Source organism: Pelobates fuscus, chromosome 7, assembly GCF_036172605.1.
Source record: "Pelobates fuscus isolate aPelFus1 chromosome 7, aPelFus1.pri, whole genome shotgun sequence".
NCBI lineage: Eukaryota > Metazoa > Chordata > Amphibia > Anura > Pelobatidae > Pelobates > Pelobates fuscus.
In genome coordinates, this window is record NC_086323.1 from 13162788 (window position 1) to 13183446 (window position 20659).

Below are 20659 nucleotides of genomic sequence, written 5' to 3' on the forward strand. Positions count from 1 at the left end.
TTGCCCCCTGTCCCTCTACTCCCAGTGCTAATTGCCCCCTGTCCCTCTTCCCCAGTTCTAATTGCCCCTTTGTCCCTCTACTCCCAGTGCAAATTGCCCCCTGTCCCTCCCAATACGGAGAACCCCCCTCTTCATCTCTCCAATCCTGACCGCAGCTTCCCCTGACCCTCTACAGCAGAATTGGGAGTGCACCTATACCTCTACCCCCGTTCTCTACCCCTTCCTGCCCCTCTCCCCCTAGTCTTGATTCACCTTCCTGCCCCTCTCCCCCTAATCCTGAGACCCTTTCAAGTCCCACTCCCCCTAGTATTGAGATCCTTTCTGTCCCTCTACCCCTAGGCTTCAGACCCTTTCCTGACCCTCTACCCCTAGTTCGGAGATCTCTTTCTGTCCTTCTCCCACTAGTCCTTAGACCCCTTACTGCCCCTCTCCTCCTTGTCCTGAATTCCTTTCCTGCCCCTCTCCCCCTAGTCACTGGACCCCTCTTCCCCTAGACCTGAGCCCCCTTCCTGTCCCTCTCCCCCTAGTCCTGAGGCATTGTTCTATCCCTCTCCCCCTTGTCCTGGAATTTCTTCCTGCCCCTCTCCCCTTTGTCCTGGAATTTCTTCCTGCCCCTCTCCCCCTTGTCCTGAGACTATCTGCCCCTCTACCCCTAGTCCTGAAATCCTTTCCTGCCCCTCTCCCCCTTGTCCTGAAATTCCTTCCTGCCCCCTAGTCCTTGGACCTTCCCTGCCCCTTCCCCCCTAGTCCTGAGGCCCTTTCTGCTCCTTCCACCCCCTAGTCCTGAGGCCCTTTCCTGCCCTTCTCCCCTGGTCTTGCAATTCCTTCCTGCCTCCTAGTCCTTGGACCTTCCCTGCCCCTTTCCCCCTAGTCCTGAGGCCCTTTCTGCTCCTCCCACCCCCTAGTCCTGGGACCCTTCCTGCCCCTCTGCCCCTAGTCCTGAGGCCCTTTCCTGCAACTCTCCCCCTAGTCCTGAGGCCCTTTCTGCTCCTCCCACCCCCTAGTCCTGGGACCCTTCCTGCCCCTCTGCCCCTAGTCCTGAGGCCCTTTCCTGCAACTCTCCCCCTAGTCCTGAGGCCCTTTCTGCTCCTCCCACCCCCTATTCCTGGGACCCTTCCTGCCCCTCTGCCCCTAGTCCTGAGGCCCTTTCCTGCAACTCTCCCCCTAGTCCTGAGGCCCTTTCCTGCAACTCTCCCCCTAGTCCTGAGGCCCTTCCTGCCCCTCTGCCCCTAGTCCTGAGGCCCTTTCCTGCAACTCTCCCCCTAGTCCTGAGGCCCTTTCCTGCAACTCTCCCCCTAGTCCTGAGGCCCTTCCTGCCCCTCTGCCCCTAGTCCTGAGGCCCTTTCCTGCAACTCTCCCCCTAGTCCTGAGGACCTTTCCTGCAACTCTCCCCTCTAGTCTTGAGAGCAGCAGGTCTGGACTCCAGTCCTGGTTCTGATCCAGCTTATGTCAGTTCTCAGGAAGTGGCTGCTGGCTGTGTGACTGTGAGCTGGAAAACCAGGGGCGGATCTCTGTTATTCTTGGGATCTGTGCACATTGGATGCTTCATGTAACTTGCAATAGCTGGGGGAGGGGGGCTACATTTGGGGTCCGGCAGTTTGCATTGATTCAGCTTTGGCAACAGCTGGAAAAATAGAGTCTTAAACATTCTGCTGGATAACAGATGATACAAATTGATAAAAATGTAAAACTGAATTTCACAAACGTGTCCCAGACACCCTGACCTTCAAAGATTGTAGTATTTATTAACTAAATAAATCATTATAAAATTCTCCAACTCAAATATAATTTTTTTCCTCCTTGGCAACATACTCCTAAAATTACCAAATTCCCATCTCCATAATTCTGTGAGGCTTATTTACTAAACTCTGAATTATATCAAATTCAGTCTAAATTGCTTAACCGAGATATCTAAATTGAAGCCCGCGACATTGTGGTTTATCGTATACGAGGGTCTTCACAATAACAGCTAAGGCGTGACTATAGGGGTGGAGAATTTCTCCAGATGGGCTATTTTTTACCAAAATGTCGCCCGCCATTTATATTTTAATCTGTTACAATTTTGAGTTTATTTAAATAATCTGACGTTTCTGTGAGTCTCGCAGACAGGGGTATGTGAAAGACTGCTCCAAATCTCCCCAAGAGACTCACATCAGTTCGTATAGCCCCTATTATTATAATGTAGCATTAAGATAGCACCAACATTTTCTGTAGCGCTGTACAAACATAGTATGAGGACCCCACCCTAGTTTACGGTCAGTGATTGACTGATAGGCTGAGAAGCACCGGCTGTAATCATTCTGCCTGCTGGAAGGCCCGAAACTATTTCCTGCATTCACAAACAGAGACACTGCGCACCAATTCAAATCTCTAATCGCACACCCTTGTACTACTAACATTCACAGATTATTCACTAAAACAAGGATTCAAAGTGAATTTAAAATTTACGGCCAAAGTAGTCAAAATGGAAGTTGTGGTGCCTGATGCCCCCCATGCACAATGCTAGCCAGGGTGTGTACGTCACAAAATATGTGCGTGCGCTGTCCACCATTTTCTTCAACATCATGTCCCCTCAGGTAATTAGCACAAATAACGCTCAAGGAGACGCCTCTGATTGGATATTTCCCAGAGTGAAAAGACTGAATATTTACTAAATAATGTATTGATTGGGGGTATATTTAATAAATAGTGATATATTCATTTTTTTTAAGTGCGGAGTGGTCCTTTAAATCCAATGTAGCTGAAGTGAAATCATTGCTAAATTTGTGAATTTTTCAAGTTTGTCTATTTTTTTTTACCTTAAATTTGAAATTCACGTTGACTTCTCACTTTAGTGAATTATTATTATTATTATTGCCATTTATATAGCGGCAACTTATTCCGCAGAGCTGTACAATGTTATAAAGGGGGAAATTTTACAGTAAATTAGTCAATTACAACATTTTACAGGAACAACAGGTTAATGAGAACCGCTCAAACAACCTTACAATCTAGAGCAGCTTTTCTCAACCTTTTTTGGGGAAGTACCCCTGCAGGTCTATACCTGCAAAAAAAAAAAAAAAGAATATGTCCAAAGTACACCTGCCTTGAGAAAGGAATTTCTATTGATCAGAGATGTAACTAGAAACCATGGGGCCCTCCATACATTTCACCCCCTTTCCCCCCAGACCCTCCATGTGTCTCATTCACGACCCACAGGGTTAGTGTGGCATGGTTGGGGTGTTGAGTATGGCGGAACTGAAGCAGTTAATGAGATAGGGTGAGTGTGGCAGGGTGAAGGGGGGCGAGTGTGATAGAGTGATGGAGAATGAGTGTGACAGGATTGGGGAGGTGAGTGTGACAGTGCGAGAGAAGGTGAGTGTGATAGAGTGATGGAGAATGAATGAGACAGGATTGGGGAGGTGAGTGTGGCAGGGTGAAGGGGGCGAGTGTGATAGAGTGATGGAGAATGAGTGAGACAGGATTGGGGAGGTGAGTGTGACAGTGCGAGAGAAGGTGAGTGTGATAGGGTGAATATGGCAAAGCGATGGGAGGTGAGTATGGAATGGGTGAGTGACAGGATTGGGGGGTTATTGTGTGGCAGGGTGAAGGGGGTGACAGTGTGTGTGGTGGGGTGACAGTTACACAGACACACAGATGCATACACACATGCAGATATACAAACACACACTGACATACATGGAGATACACACCATATAACACATACAGATACATACACGGACACACATGCTGATACACAGACACACATACACACAGTGACACACATGCAAATGCAGACACACAAACTAACACACAGATACACAGAAACATATATACACACCCATGCAGATACACAGACACACAGAATGATACCCTTTGAAATACACAGAATGACACTCCTATAGATACAAACACTGACACAAATATAGATACACAGACACACTGGCAGGTACAAAGACACGCATACAGACAGATACACAAACACTTAAGGGCACACACTGACATACAGATACACAGACACACACCCAAATACATACAGATACACACACATACAAACAGACACACATACATACATGCACATTCTCTCACACACACACACACTCAAAAATAATTATTTTTATTATTTTTTTACCATTTTTTACGTTTAGGAGAGCTGGAATGGATCTTTTCCCCAGGGTTCAGTGAGGATCCTTTACCCAGGGTCCAGTGGAGATCCTTTCCCTGGGGTCCAGTGGAGATCCTTTCCTTGGGGTCCAGTGGGGATCCTTTCCGTGGGGTCCAGTAGGGATCCTTTCCCTGGGGTCCAGTGGGGATCCTTTCCGTGGGGTCCAGTGGGAATCCTTTCTATGGGGTCCAGTAGGGATCCTTTCCCTGGGGTCCAGTGGAGATCCTTTCTATGGGGTCCAGTAGGGATCCTTTACCCGGGGTCCAGTGGAGATCCTTTCCCTGAGGTCCAGTGGAGATCCTTTCCCTGGGGTCCAGTGGAGATCCTTTCCCTAGGGGTCCAGTTGGAATCCTTTCCCTAGGGGTCCAGTGAGGATCCTTTCCTTGGGGTCCCGTGGGGATACTTTCCCCGGGGTCCAGTGGAGATCCTTTCCCTGGGGTCCAGTGAAGATCCTTTCATTGGGGTCCAGTGGGGATACTTTCCCCGGGTCCAGTGGGGATCCTTTCTATGGGGTCCAGTGGGGATCCTTTCCGTGGGGTCCAGTGGGGATCCTTTCTGTGGGGTCCAGTGTGAATCCTTTCTATGGGGTCCAGTGGGGATCCTTTTCGTGGGGTCCAGTGGGAATCCTTTCTATGGGGTCCAGTGGGGATCCTTTTCGTGGGGTCCAGTGGGAATCCTTTCTGTGGGGTCCAGTGGGAATCCTTTCTATGGGGTCCAGTGGGGACACTTTCCGTGGGGTCCAGTGGCGATCCTTTCCGTGGGGTCCAGTGGGAATCCTTTCTATGGGGTCCAGTGGGGAACCTTTCCCTGGGGTCCAGTGAGGATCCTTTTCCTGGTGTCCAGTGGGGATACTTTCCGTGGGGTCCAGTGGGGATCCTTTCCGTGGGGTCCAGTGGGAATCCTTCTATGGGGTCCAGTGGGGATCCTTTCCCTGGGGTCCAGTGAGGATCCTTTTCCTGGGGTCCAGTGGGGATCCTTTCTCCGGGGTCCAGTGGGGATCCTTTCCCCGGGGTCCAGTGGGGATACTTTCCGTGGGGTCCAGTGGGGATACTTTCCCTGGGTTCCAGTGTTTAACTTGTGTAGTCTTCGTGCTCTTCTCACACTGCTCCCTTGCACACTGTTTAGTGATGCCGGGGCCAGAGTGACGCCATAACCCACCTCCCGGCATCACCGCAGGGCGCATGAGGGAGCAATGCTGGAAGATCATGAAGAGAGCAGCTTGTCGCCTCTGCCGCAATTCTCCCCCAGCTGGCCAGCTCTTGGGTACACAAACCAAGGGTTGAGAAACAAGGATCTAGAGCAGGCTTCCCCAAACTCCGGCCCTCCAGATGTTGCTGAACTACAACTCCCATGATTCTATGAATGAAATAGATAGACTGAGAATCATAGGAGTTCTAGTTCAGCAATATCTGGAGGGTCGGAGTTTGGGGAAGCCTGATCTAGAGGAATAACACTATAAGCGTTTTATTCACTATTATATTACATGATATGGGAACTGACGTACAATAACTTTACTTAAAATGGCAGCACACTAGATCCGCACTGCGCAGCTATTTCTTGTATATTGCTATTTTTACCAGTGCACCCAGCTTTATATTTAGTCTGTTTGTGTTCTGCTGAACAGAAAAGTCAATTTTGTGCAAACGTGTACGTTTATTTAGAATAAATACATAACTAATAGCATGAAGCACGTGCATGGCTTTTGTTGTGCCAACAGGTTTATTTTCTTTGTTGCCGTGGAGACGCTGCGTGTAGGGAAATCAAGGCATCGCCTTGTACCTTTCACTGCAGGTGCATTCTCTGTCGTATTGGTCATTGTGACGGGCTCGGCTGCACCGACAGAGCTGTCTGCTTAATGGCACATACTTTGCATGTCTCTGCGTGGCTTGGCAGACAGTCATTAGCAGATATGCCGGATCTCACTATTAAACAAAAATGCTCTGCTTGAAAGTAATGATGTTTTTAATTAATAACTAAAATGGCGTTTCTGCTTATTTTTTTTTTTATATATATATATATATTTTTTTTATTTTTTATTTATTTGGATCAAACGCAAGGCTGTACTGGCATTGCCTGGCATTGGATGCAAATTTCAAATATCCCATGATTCACTGCACGTGGTCATTAAGCATTAAAATCCAAATGGTAATAATGAGACACAAATAACTGATCTGGACGAAAGCTCCAACTTAGCAAAAGTCACAGCTTGGCTAATGTAGACGCAGTCTACCTACGGTATTTTCATTTCAGTTTGCTGCAATTTGAAGTTTAGTAAATTAACATGGGCAGTGTTAGTGTTGTACCATAAGTACTGCAGAACTTATGTAAAATCTTCAATAGGAAAAGCGTCCGTTCCTCTTTAAAGGGACACTCCAAGCAACTAAACACCCCAGTCCCCTTGCACAGTTATGGTAGAAGGAAATCAGCTGTTACTGTGTCCCTATGCAGAGTGGCATGTGGCCTGCTATCATTGCTGTAGCCGTAAGTTGGCCATGGCAGCAGTCCTGATTTCGAAAAATTTTTTACCAACCGCAAGAACTGACAATCCATTGTGTATCCAACGTCACATCATTATGATTGATAACTCATCTGTCTATATAATAATCTCTGGGTGGCAGATTACAGAAAATCAGGTTGGACATTGAGAATTAGCTCTGTAGTATGAGACGTCTTGGTTAAACATACAGAATCCTTACACATGGACAGAGATAGATAGCGAGAGGGCAGAACGAGAGAGGGTACAGTCTATATGTGTTTGGAGGTTAATAAAAGTTCTGGCCAAGAATAACATATAAATTACTGAGTATTTAAAAAAAATGATTTATTTATGTTTTTTTTTAATTTTTTAGATTGCAACAAAAACTGACAATTCTATCATAACAGGTAACGGGAAAGCTGAGTATTAGAAGCTTAATGCAAAGCAAACAGACACGCATGTGAATTTGTTTCTAATAAGAGTGTATTATTAGGCATTCAAAGTGAATTTAAAACGTTAGGCCAAAGTAGTCGCATTGGACGTTTTTCCAGGTTGATGTAATATTTAAAATCCTCTGTAAATTCCCAATAACTCCCTCTTCAGGAAACAATCCTCGTGGCGTTTGATCAGGTGTTATTTTAGCGTTTTTCTTTCTTTTCTGACAAACAATTCTGTGAAAGGGTTTTTGTATTTAACCTCCCACGATGCTGAGGGTGCGAGGCCATACCTGGGTTGTATCGAGTGGGTTGTGGACTTTTATTGTAGGCTGCTGGGGACACAGACGGACCTTATTGTCGCCATTCAGCAGCAAATGGTCAGGTGAGAGTTTGAGGTTATTTATAAAGTTGGGACAGAGGAGATATAACCTCAAACTCCGTGAGAGTCTTTAAAGTATGTTTGCCTTTCCTTTGTTTGCAGGCAGGCCACGGGCGCCTGGTTTGGTAACATAAAGCTTGAGATGGAGAGATTTCAGTGGAATTTTAGAAAGATAAGCCGTTTGTTTTAACGCCGTCGTTTTATGGATTTATAGGTGATAATTAATCTGTTGTGTTCCTCGGGTTTAGGAGCAAAGTATGAGCTGTGTATCTAATATACAGCTTTGTGTAAAATGCTCTTAATACTCTGATTACTGGATTAGGTGAATCCTACGTTCATCGTTCAGTTTACACATTTAACTGCGGCTCGGAAAGAAAAACAAATTAAAGTGCAGTCATTACAGCAATTACAATGACTTCTATACATTTCTACATATTCCCCCAGGCCGATTCACGTTACACTAAACGGATTCATGGATTGTACCCAACGTTCCGAGACGCAATGAGGCTATTCTGGAGGTAGAGCGTATCCTATTCCGTATTTGGTCCTTGATATTAATATAGAGTTAATGTATGCCCATCCTTTCTGTACAATGGGTGCTCATATGGGCATTGGAGCTTTGCTCAGCCGTTGGGTTCATTGACTGGCAAGATTTATGGTTACAGTATTTTACTCTCTCACTCTGACACCGGGTACATTTCAGATGATAAATTGGTAATGATGGTCTGCAACGAGTTTTACTTGGTAATTGCAACAGATCCAGCGTATCTATTGGCTATCAGTGTAACAGGTGTTGGAGGTTTGTTTTTTTACCATTACAGGTAAATATTGCGGATTCTGCGTGACACACGTGTTTTACCATGAATGGTTAAAATTACACGAGTGCTGCACCCAGACCACTTCATCGTTTAATGGAATAGGTTTTATCTACGTTCCTTGCAGGGCTCTCTGGAGCCAAACATGTTAAAAAGAAATATAACAATAAAGAAAAACAAAAGAAGGATGGCATCCAAGAAGGAAGTGACGAGTGTTACCAAGGTGACCCTTGGAGTTGTGGTGGCACCATGCCCGCTGCTGCCTTGCACAGTCGACTGGCACAGGTCAGACCCACCCTGGCAATGATTTACTGTGGCTTTGAGAATTATTAATCTGCTCGATTTAGTGTGGGATTTGAAGACGAGTCTGGGCTTGCCGGGTCAGAGACATTATAAAATCGCAATTGCACAGAATCTCAGATACAGAAAAGGACGATCGCTGGCTAACATATTGCCTAGACACCGGGTAAGGTAACTATTACTGTTTAACCCTTTCTGGATAATATCTATGGCATTAGTAGGACAATCCATAGCCTGGTGGAATGTATTACAAGTGGATGAAGGTTTCCTGACAGAGGAGCTTGCAATTAAACACTTATTTCACTGGTTTTAGAACATAAAGTATAGAAATAGATGGATATAAACCCCTGGGGTTATCTAGGAGTTTTATTACTGTTATTTTTTTTTTTTTTTTTTTTTAATTCTTTATTTTTGCGTGCCAGGGTTAACAGAAAAGCATACATCGCCACAACAGCGGTGATAGACAATATAAAGACAGGTGTTACATCGTTTTGTTATGGTTAGCGAGGAACTTGCACATTTTTATAATTTGATACGGAACACTTATAAAAGGTATAGCACCCATGTGCGTCGCCCGGTTGGAACAGACATTTTAATAGTAGCCGGAGGGGAGCATCATAATTTCAACAACAGCAAAGAAAACCGTCATTCTCAGTAAAGCGAGCGACACATGTTGGGTGTGCTTAAATAAAATATGGTCTGCTACACAGGGGTAGCTAAAAAGAGGTGAGTGTCGGGAAACAGACCATGTAGTGTTATCCCCCATAGAGGGTTAGTGACACCATAGGGTGTTTGAGAGTTGCTTAAGTTTTCTTGGGGGAGGGGGGGAGGGTAATTAAAGTACCTGTGGGGCATTTCTGGCGGTGACCAGGGCGCTAAATGATTATCTGGGTGGGATTTTAAGTAGGGTACAGTAAGGCTGGGGTCGCCGGTAGTGTGTGGTCATATGACTCAGCGGGGGTTAGCTCTGATTAGCCTAGTCTAGGAGTGAGCATAGAGATAAAGTATCTCAGTAGCTGGGCAAAAACAATAAAGCACGTCAATAAGTGATGGTCAATTAAAAAACAAACAAACAACAATTAAAATAAACATTAGACTGTAGAAAGTAACAGCGGTGGTATAGTTGGGTACGTCCCATATTAAAGAGAGGCCTTCTCAGCCAGGTTGTCTCCCTGTCGGCATTCTCAGACTTGGAGTCAGGTTAAGTCTCTGGACGACAATGAAGCTTGGGCCGTGCGGGGTGTAAATTCCGGGATTGTGGCTGGGTTTAGGTGAGCTAGTCCTGAACCAGAGGTTGTGCTTGGGGTTAGGATTCCTAGCTTACCCAGTTGTTCTTCCAGCTCCTTCGAGGTGCCCGCACGGAACGTTTCTCCTTGTGCTTGGAATCGGACTGTTCTTGGGTGTCCCCACCGATAGGAGATGTTGTTTGCTCGCAGGAGCTGCAGAAGTGGACGCAGGGAGCGGCGCCATGCTAACGTGTTTCTGGTGATATCTGGAAAGATTTGCAGCGTTGCTCCTTCAAAGTCCAATGAAGACTTCTCTCTCACCGCCGTGAGGAGTAGGGCCTTATCTTGCAGTGATTGGAACCGCACGATGAGGTCTGGCGTTGCGGTTGTCGGTGCGCTCGTGGGCTTCTGCAAGCGAAACACGCCATCGAGCTTAATTGCCTTCGCTTGTTTGTGAGGGATGAGTGCAGCAAAGAATCGCCGTAGGAAATGTGGCAGGTCAGAAGTCTCCAGCATCTCCGGCACACCTCTGATCTTGAGGTTGTACCTTCGTCGCACATCCTCCATAGCGTCAAGCTTATTCATGGCGGTACCTTGCGCCTGCTCCAGTTCTTCAATCTTCTTCTCAGCCCTGGTTAATCTCGAGTCATGGGCACTGCGCGCCACCTCAAGCTGGGCGATCTTTGTTGTAGCGCCCTCCATGGCTTTTTGGAAGTGGGCCATGTCTCCCGCTATGTTGGTGCGGAGCTCCGCAAGCATTGTTTTCAGCTGAGCGGCGGTGACTGGTTCTCTATTTTCTGGGTTGCTTGTTCTGGGACCCGTGCGAAGTCTGAGGGCAGCTCCCTCCTCCGGCTCGGCATAAAAGTCGTCAGATGAGTACGAGGAACCTTCCTCGAGGGACGCCATCTTGTCCCATGCGGCCTTCTGTGTGTTGCGGAGCATCTCGCCTATGTCTCGGCTCGGTATGCCTATGTCCACTTTAGGCTTTTTATTTTTTCGACCCATAGTGGTGTGGGTGCTTAGGGCAGGGTGGGTAGCCCTTTTGTTCGCCAAGTAGCCTTAGAAATATAGCCTTTTAGGGCAAGTTATAGCAGAGCTCGGAAAAGTGTGGCCGCTCTGGTTCGCTGCTAGGCTCCACCCCCTTATTACTGTTATTTTGTATAAATTCCGATATGTTATAATTTGCGATATGTGCTCAGGCTGCGCTGTAAATTATTTTAACACGTATTGCAGCTTGAGCAGCATATTAGCACAGGCGCACATGCAGCACTTTGGAATATTTGATCTTTTCATCAGGTGACCAGGAGTACTTCAATGCACCTGGAGCACGTGGGACGATGACATCACCTTGAACATACAAGTGCTGCAAAGGTAAGTGTCCTATACCTACCTCCACCCCAATACGCATTTTCTGGGGAAGGGGAATGAGGAACTCTCTCTTCGAGAGTTATTACTCAGGGGTTAATGGTATAGGGGTAAGCAACTAGATTGCAAGCTCTTAAAACAAGGGGCCAGGAGCTCTTCAAACAAGAGAAAGCAGCTTTTTATTGTAATTGTCATCTAATTAGCACACATTGCAGATCTCAGGTGATACTTGGGTATGGATAATTAACAGTGAGTTTTCTTGAGCTAAAAAAACAAATTGAATAATATGTGTGAAAATGAATAATTGTGGGCTGGGGAACAACCCCACAATTGATTACAGGGGGCACATTTACTGTATGGACGTGCTGTATTTGATGTACTTTCCTTTCAGGTATTTCCATGAATTAAACCCCAGCCAGGGCACATCGGGGCTGAAAATATGTGTGAGAATACGTAAATAATTAAATTGATTCTGTCCAGACTATTCAGCCAACACACAGACTGTTACATTGTCATCCAGGTCGGAAAAAACTCAAATCTATGTGTAGCCTTTTACGCCTCTCCGATCGAAAAAGAAATGAAAAATATTGTAAAGCGCTACGGAATCTGTTGGCGCTTTATAAATGGCAATAATAATAATAATAATTAAAAAAACCAAAAACAATACAGAGTGATTTCCAATCAAAAAGAGAAAAATGTTGGCAGTTGTATTCTATTTTGGATCTTCACACTTTCCCCTCATATTAACGGTTACATCCCCGTATATTCTATTTTACAGAAAATACGTCCATTCCTCCTTTTAACAGACCCTTACTGAATCTGTTAAAACCTCCTTTTAAGTAGATGATCCTCAGGGTTTATTCATCAAATAGAGACAAAAATGAAAAATGTAAGGATTTTGGTTAAAGAAACCCTGACTGTTGGTCAAAGTTTAAATAAATAAATACATTTTTCTCCTCCTCCGTCTGATTCTCCGCCTCTGACATCACCCTCCTTAGCTTAGCCGGACGGCACGAGGGGAGGATATGAATAGCACAGAGAAGGCGGCCATGCCGCCATGAGCTGTCTGTCCCCAGGATGCTGTGCGTGCTGATTGACAGATGCCAATTTTGCACAGAATTTACTCTAGTCGGTTAGAAACCCCTTTATTGCGCTGGCTAATGTGATGCCCCAATGACACTGCATGAGGTGCAGTTACAACAGATTACAATGAAACGCAGCATATACTGACAGTAGGCACCATAACCACTTCCGAATACAAAAGTGGTCATGGTGTTTGCAGTAACTCTTTAAGAATGCTTATAGTTCACCAAATTAGACCTGAACTTTGCAATTTTCAGTACGTCACATTTCACCTTTTAGCAAATTCCTCACTGTTTAGTAATTAAACCCCTTTTCCCCGTGTAAGATATGTCAGTATATTTTACGTAAAAGATAACATTCAATTAAACATTTATTAAATCCAATTAATGTGTTCAGTGTATAAAAGCTTTTAGGAATTTGCACAGTTTAGCTTCCAGTGTAATTTAAATTATTTAACAGATGTCCCCAGATTGCCGTGTGACTCAAGTCATTTTGTTTGTCTGGTGGCGAATCAGCCGCAGGATTGATTATCAATGAGATCTGTTCGGCTGCATGCGCGGTGTTGACTGGCTGGTTAGCTCAACTGAATACATATTGATCAATATTTAATGTTTACCGCAGCAATCAGAAATCTATCTAATAGTTTAAAGGTTTGTGTGAAATGATGAGTAGAATATTCATCTTTTCCAAGAGAAATCTTGAATAATCTAATATTTTTAATTAATTAAATAGTGTAATGGTTTATATTAAATAATAAAAAAGACTTTCAGATTTACCCCAGGAGCTTTCTCTCAAAGGGTCAAAATGTTAATGAATTTAACAGTGTAAATATTTCATGAAACGTTTAAATAAATGCTTCTGGTTTCATTGTGGAAGAATACTAACAAATTTTACCAAGTGATTCAATTTAAAGATATTTTTTCAATACATGTAGACGCTTACCGTAATTTTTAATTTAAATCCAATTTGTAAATAATCATGTGTCGGTCATGTCGACAATTATCATGAATTCCCGTACAGGGTGAAAGAGACCATAAACACTTTAATTCGTGAAAACAGATAAATGAAGCTACCTGCATGCTTTGTTTTTCATGAATGAAAGCACTCACAACAGAACAACTATTTATTTGTATAATGTCTGTTAAATAAGCATTTGTGGGAAATGTACAATGCTCACACTCAAAGCAGAGACCCAGGACTGGCTGACAAAACTCAAAACGTTTGCCTCGTTTCCTCCGAGCGGTACGGTTCGGGTCGGTACGGTTCGGAAGGGTTTGAATGGTCCAGCCTAGTCAGGTGAGCGTTTCCACTGCAAGTCGGACGGCCAGGAGGCATGTGGGGTTTAGACCAAATGCCTAGCGTGTCATTTGTCGTGAGCATTGACGTTTTCCTGTCCGCCAATCAATGGATTGTATGGTGTGAAGCCAGTAGCTCCGCCCTAACCGTACCATACCATTTGCTATGGACCTACATCTGAAGGGGGCCCAGGCATGGTGTGGTTTGGTTTGGTTTTTGTTGTATGGGTCACTTTCATAATGGAAACACTCAAAATAGCGTACCAAACCGTACCGACCAGAACCGTACCGCTCAGTGGAAATGAGGCATTAGTCACTTTAAATTTCTGCCAAAGATACAGAACTATCTTTTTTAATTTTAAAGGGACAGTATAGTCACCAAAACAACTTTAACATTTACAAGTGATTTTGGTGTATAGATCATGCCCCTGCCCTCATGCCCCATGCTCAGTTGTCTGTCATTTAGGAGTTAAATCATTTTTGTCTCTGTTTGTGCAGCTCTAGCCACACTAACCCTGGTTGTGACTGACAAGCTTGTATGAAAAAAAAATAGTTTTCCTCTCAATGAGATGTAATTTACTTTAAAAGTTTGTATTTCCTGCTCTGTAAATTGAACTTTAATTACATACAGGAGGCTCCTGCAAGGTCTAGCAAGCTATTAATAGAGCAGAAGATAAGAAATTCTAAATTAAACAGAATTTGCAATAAAGTGTAAACATTAGATATCTCTTTACAGGAAGTGTTTAGGAAGGCTGTACGTGTCACATGCTGGGAGGTGTGGCAATGGCTGCGTAAACAAAGTGATGTAACTCCTAAATGGCAGATAATTGAGCAGTGAGACTGCATGGGCATGATCTACACACCAAAACTGTGTATGAGCTAAAGTTGTTTTGGTGTCTGTAGTGTCCATTTAAGGATTTTTTTTTTAAACTTTATTTTTGTACTGCAAAAGGTGAACACACAGAATAATATAGGCATAGACATATTATCAAGAGAAAATAGAAGTAACCATGCTTATTCAGGTATGTCCTGCTGGTAACGCACTATTTATTTTTGTGTGGTAAGACAAGCGGATTAAACAAGGTAAACAACTTGCCCGATGGCATAATGAGTAAGAGACATCAGACTTTTTAGAAAACGATTAAATGCCATGAACAGGGTAAAAAGAATGCACAAGCATAACACATATATAGCAAACAGAGTGGCCTGGTCGTACGTGTGCCCACCTGGGGCCCCTCCTCAAGTTTAGTGTCAGTCCTGCAACAGAGCACCTAGACTAAATAAATAAGAAACTAATAAAGACAAGCATAATAGAGATATAATAGAAGGGCTGTAAGATGGTGCCGCTCATCCTATACCTTCTATTGGTAATGCACAGTCACGTTTGAGCCAAGGATGCAGCTCCTCTTGTGGGGAGAGGGTCAGTACCCATGATGCCCAGGAGTGTTTCAGCTGGTCTCTCAGCGAGGAATGTTCATAGAGTGGACCTCCGAGGTCCAGGCCCGTGGAGTTGCAAGATGCAGTTCCCGCTGTAAGGGAAAGTGAAGCTGCTTGTCGACTCCATTGGGCTCCAGTAGAGGTTGCCGTGGTCTGAAGCGGAATCCGCTGGGGTAATGCATTCAGAAACTGGTGGTGCTGTGTAGGGAACATTCACTGGCGTAGTCTGGTCCAGAAGTCAGCAAATATGAGGTTTAGTTTTGTCACTGAAGTGAGGGTAGCACGTGGCTCTTGACATCTTAACGATGCACGGGCTGTAACAAACTTGAGGGTGGCACTGCCGCGGCTGGTATGTGGAGGAGCCTCCGCAGGTGTGGACAGGGATCACCCCCACCGGTTCGGAGGGGGGGACAGGGAGGGGGGATAGCAGGAGATTGCAGCATAGGTCCGGCAGCTGGCTGTCTGGGAGAGTGGCCGTCTCCCCCGTTCAGCGTCCGCACCAGAGCTCACTGTGCCCCCCCGCAGATTGCAGGCTTGGCTTGATTTTCCGGGCACTGTAGGCAGCCCCACAGCAGGAGAACAGTAGGTTGCAATTCTGGCTTGACAAGTGCCCTAAAGGGTAAAATATTCAAGAGGGTCAACGGCCAAGCCAGGAGCTCTGGCAGAACGTGTCCTGCCGCCATTCAGGTCAGGCCTCGCCCCCCCCCCATTTAAGGATTTTTAAAATGTTTTTATTTAAAATTTGTCATTTATATTATTGTCCTTCCTACATTCATAAAGGGTGAGGTGACTCCAGTCAGATCTGTCCAATTACTTTTTATCCCAACTGCTGCAGTGGTCTGACCGACCTTCCTTGTGGCTGAGGATTGGTGTTTGGAGATCACCAGGTAGGGAAAACGCTGGGGTTCCATGCGATGATATGAGCGATAAGAGCAGAGAATGAGAGAGTTCTGCAAAGCGAAGCATTATTATATATCTCCACTAATCCCCCTGGAAAGGAAAATAAAGGATATTTATTGTAAATAAACATTCTCCCAATTCCGCAGTTTGTTTTTCCCCTCTCTTTAATTGTCACACCCTCCCTGTAGCGCAGACAGATGGCATTTATCTATGTGCTCACAAAGCAAATTTGGAAATGTTGGAAAAAGAAAAAAAAGAGGATTATTATCTATAGCGTGCATTGGCCGGAATTTTGGTAATTTTAGGCAAAAACAGAAATTGGAAAAAAAATTCTAATTCAGCTACGTTTTCCGTTTAGCTATTGTGGCATAAAATTTGAAATTCACTTTGAATTCCTGACAAATCCTAATTTACAGGGTTATTCACTAAAATGAAAATTGATTTTCAAATTTAAGGTCAAACTAGCCGATGTGGAAAGGTTCTCTTAAAGGACCACTCTAGGCACCCAGACCACTTCAGCTTAATGAAGTGGTCTGGGTGCCAGGTCCAGCTAGCTTTTACCCTTTTTTTTATAAACATAGCAGTTTCAGAGAAACTGCTATGTTTATTCTGAGGGTTAAGCCGGCCTCCAGAGCCTCTAGTGGCTGTCTCACTGACAGCCGCTAGAGGCGCTTGCGTGATTCTCACTGTGAAAATCACAGTGAGAGCACGCAAGCGTCCATAGGAAAGCATTATGAATGCTTTCCTATGCGACCGGCTGAATGCGAGCGCGGCTCCTGCCGCGCATGCGCATTCAGCCGATGACGTCGCGAGGAAGAAGAGGAGGAGGAGTAGAGCTCCCCGCCCGGCGCTGGAGAAAGAGGTAAGTTTAACCCCTTCCTCCCCCCAGAGCCCGGCGGGAGTGGGTCCCTGAGGGTGGGGGCACCCTCAGGGCACTCTAGTGCCAGGAAAACGAGTATGTTTTCCTGGCACTAGAGTGGTCCTTTAATCAGCTATGCTTTCAGTTCGACTGCTCTGACCTTGCATTTGAAATGCACTTAGAATTCTCACATTAGTGAATGTGTTGTGGATAACCTGTATATGTGGTCACTTCATGCAGAATTTATTGTCAGGATACAACCTTAATCACCACGGGATTATCTTCCACTATCGCAGATTAGCTCCTAATGGGCCTATTGTGTGGATGGGAATCTAGTAATTCTCCCATAGAGTAGCGGCCAGTACAGAGTGTTCTTGAAACAAGTTATTAGTATGAAGAAGGGCCAACTGTTGCCAAGAGTAAATTATTCAGGATTATTGAATCCTGTCCATTATCAATTGAGCCACTGAGGCATCTCTGCAAACAGTAAACATGTTTAAACTTGTAACAAGCTAATGTTATCACTGGTTTTAGCTTGCGAGCCATGTATAGTTTCTATAGCGAGCACTCCACCGATACGTATTATATATTATAAATCAATTTACTGAGCAGAAACGCCCATCGCTCAGCCTAATCCTTGCCCGGTATATATAGGAGGGAAGTCTCTGGGCTGAATGAGAATGAAATAGGACTATCTTCCAGTGTAAGTATTTCAGATTTTTAACATTTAAACATTTGAATCCCTTTTTAAAAATAAAAAAGTTTGGCTTTATCGGAAACGGGCTACGTTGCTGCCAAGATGCCTGAATCATTGCCCAATGGGTCACTCGTCAGAGGGCAGTCTGGTACGCAGACTTTATTTTAACAGAATCCGGCTTCCTTCTCGTGTTCTAATTCAGTTACATGTTGATTCTTTTTCCATTTTAGATCCATTGTACGTGCAGCTGAAGAAGAGAGATCCAACCCCGTCCATTGAGTTGTTGCAGAGGGGTTGCTTTGGTTGAGGAGCAATTTTTCGTTGTGTCAGATAGTTGGACTGGCTTGATAATTCGTGTGCCCATTTTCTGACAATTTGGCTTTTCAAAAACGGGGTAAGTGATTATCATGATTATTAATAATTATTACAAGTATCATCATTTATACAGCTCCAACATGTGCTATATATGCTGCAGAGTTTTACCATTTTTACAGAGAGTATAAAGCAGCAATAAAGAGACCCATATTACCGTAATTGTGGCTTGTGTATTTTCTGGTCACTTAATATAATTTCTACACGTATTAGGAATGGATAGAGCCACCAACTGCCAATCAGAATACAGCTGTGATGTTAGACATGACAGATTGTATTTGCCCTGTTCTTCTGTAGCTCTCATTAAATGCATTGTTTCCACAATCTGAGATTCATTACATTAAATAAGATGCAAATAAACATATCCCAACTCCCTTTATAAAATCCCTTCTATGCTGTTAGAATGACATTACTGACTAAGATAGAGGTTTAATTCCCAGCTCACATGGCTGTGAGTGTTTTATTTTATAGTAAAAGGCGGCTTTGTTACAAACGGTGATACTGTCTGGGGGTCCGTCGCTCTCCGTCACAGACGGTTTCTGTGGTCTTTAAAGAAAGAAAAAAAATGCCCCATTGATTGGGCATATGACTATAACTATAGTCATACTTGCAGATTATATAAAATAATAACTTTTGTGATCCACACTTTAAACGCATGCCCCGGCCTATATTTTGCCCCATCCAGCCCTGTTTGTTAATTTATAAATATATAATCCATAACTAAGCTAGGAAAGTCACCAGTTGTATAGAAAAAGTGATTTGGCTCCCATAATGCTAAGCAAGCCATCCCACAATGCATTGTGCGAATATCCACATACCACCTTCCCAGCCACCATATTTGTAGTTTATTTGGATTGTCAGTTTGTATGGCTTACAGTCTAGGCTTTTTATTATTTATATAGCGCCAGTAAATTCCATAGCACTTATGCTTTGTATTAAATGTTCAAGAAAGGTGTAATTTATTCGTTATAACAGATTTAATTTTTTGTCATTTTGCAGTTTGAACACTTTTTCCAAAGAAAACTGATAAGATGGCAGAAAACCCATCCCGTTTATGCGAGGATGTCCTGGCTCAATTTAATCCCAACATGGCCACAGAAGGCCTACCGCAGGCAAAGGCAGCTCCTCTTACAAGCCGCCGGAGCTCTCAATCCATTGAAATGCCCTCACGACCTCTCGTACGCCTTAGAAGTATTGATGAGCGCCTTAATATTAATTCTCGCAGAAGTTCCATTGCCAGTATTGCAAATACGTTCACTCGGAAAAACTCTATGTGCGCCATGGGCCCTTCCAAGCGCCTGTCTATGGGACCCTGGGCTCAGTACGGACGAGTCAGTTTCTCAGGACTGCCCTTATTTCAGCCAATTAAGGAAGTTCAGATGGAGAACACCTACAAGATGTGTCCAGACCAAGGCTGCAGATTCAACTCAAGCAAAGTACAAAGTGTTCTGGAGAACATTCTAAGCAACTACCTTAGTGACACCAAATACAGCCCAGCAACCAGTGGCCAACTGACTCATAACCTGTCTGATCTCATACGCACCAAACTGAAGGAGATTTGTCCTCCACGCTACAAGGTGGTTTGCAGTGTCTTCCTTGGCCAAATGGGCCAGCAGGGGGTGAGGATTTCCAGCCGAACATTGTGGGACCCACAGAACGATAACTTTGCCTCTGCGACGTACTCCAATTCCTCTTTGTTTGCGGTGGCCATGGCCCACGGATTCTATTTTGAATGACTGTCCTTAAGTTCACACACGAGATCTTCACTCACACAGATATAAGCTCTCATGACCTTGATAACTGCTTTTACCAAAAAAAAAAAAAAAGGACTGCCTAACAAACAGCCTGATTTATTTGTAGTATTTGCATTAGAATATCTCAATTTTACAGTTAAAATAATTTGTCATGTTCCCTAAGCAATTTTGTGGAAATGACAATCGTAAATGTCACATGGTCATTCACTAAACTGATAATTCAAAGTGAATTTTAAATGTTAAAAATTGCAGAACTAGAAAAATCTGCTACTTTGGTCTTAAAGAGACACTATAGTCACCAGAACAACTACAGCTTATTGTATTTGTTCTGGTGAGTAGAATCATTTTCAGGCTTTTTACAGTAAACACTGTTTCAAAGAAATTGCAGTGTTTACATTACAGCCTAGGGATACCTCCACTGGCCACTCCTTAGACGGCTACTAGAGGTGCCTCCTGGGGCAATGTTGCACAGTATGACTCATTTAGTGTCTCCACCTTCGGCATGCAGGCACTGAACTTTCCTCATAGAGATGCATTGGCGTTTGGCTCCACTCCCTGCCCCGCCTTCTTGGCAGTCTTAGCAAACCCAATGCTTTAGGAATGCATTGTGATTGGCGGAGACCACCACTTCTGATGAAGTCAGCCTAGGAGGCAGATGAGGGGCCTAGCGAGCAGCAGACTGGAGTAAAGGCAAGAGTTTATATTTAAGAGGGGGGGGTTAGATAGTGATTTTAACAGTATAGGGTCAGGAATACATGTTTGTATTCCTGACCGTAGTGTTCCTTTAAGTTTGAAATTCACTTTGAATTCTTCCTTTCGTGAATAACCCTGGTCAAAGCAAGCCATTGATCTGATTGCAATAATTTTCTTCCATTTTTTTTTTCAGTGTCTCCACCCTCTGCATGGAGACTCTGAACTTTATCCATTGAGATGCATTGATTCAATGTATCTCTAGGAGGAAATGCTGATTGGTCAGCAGTGTTTTGTTGCACATGCTCCACCTCCCAATGCTTTCCTATGAGAACACATTGGATTGGCTGAAATCATTAAGTTTGATAATCTCAGCCAAGGGGGCAGAGCCAGCCGCAACCAGTCCTGCGCGGCACTGGGAAAAGGTGAG

General features: G+C 44.3%; 1 protein-coding gene across 2 annotated transcripts; it reads left to right on the forward strand.

Annotated features, from left to right (window-relative positions):
- The first annotated feature begins 7629 nt into the window (after positions 1–7629).
- Positions 7630–19624, forward strand: DYNLT4 (dynein light chain Tctex-type 4). 2 transcript variants are annotated; one of them, XM_063427715.1, is made up of 4 exons: positions 7630–7650; positions 11074–11148; positions 17644–17807; positions 18785–19624. In XM_063427715.1, exon 4 carries the CDS (start codon positions 18817–18819, stop codon positions 19519–19521), a length of 705 nt encoding a protein of 234 aa, XP_063283785.1. In that variant the 5' UTR covers positions 7630–7650; positions 11074–11148; positions 17644–17807; positions 18785–18816; the 3' UTR covers positions 19522–19624. The 2 variants fall into 2 exon arrangements, with proteins under 2 accessions (XP_063283785.1, XP_063283784.1); XM_063427714.1 differs by lacking the exon at positions 7630–7650 and adding an exon at positions 8480–8717.
- Positions 19625–20659: the final 1035 nt, after the last annotated feature.

Bases quoted from the DNA above. Each gene is read 5' to 3' on its own strand.
- DYNLT4 (XM_063427715.1), top strand. From the start codon at position 18,817: ATGGCAGAAAACCCATCCCGTTTATGCGAGGATGTCCTGGCTCAATTT.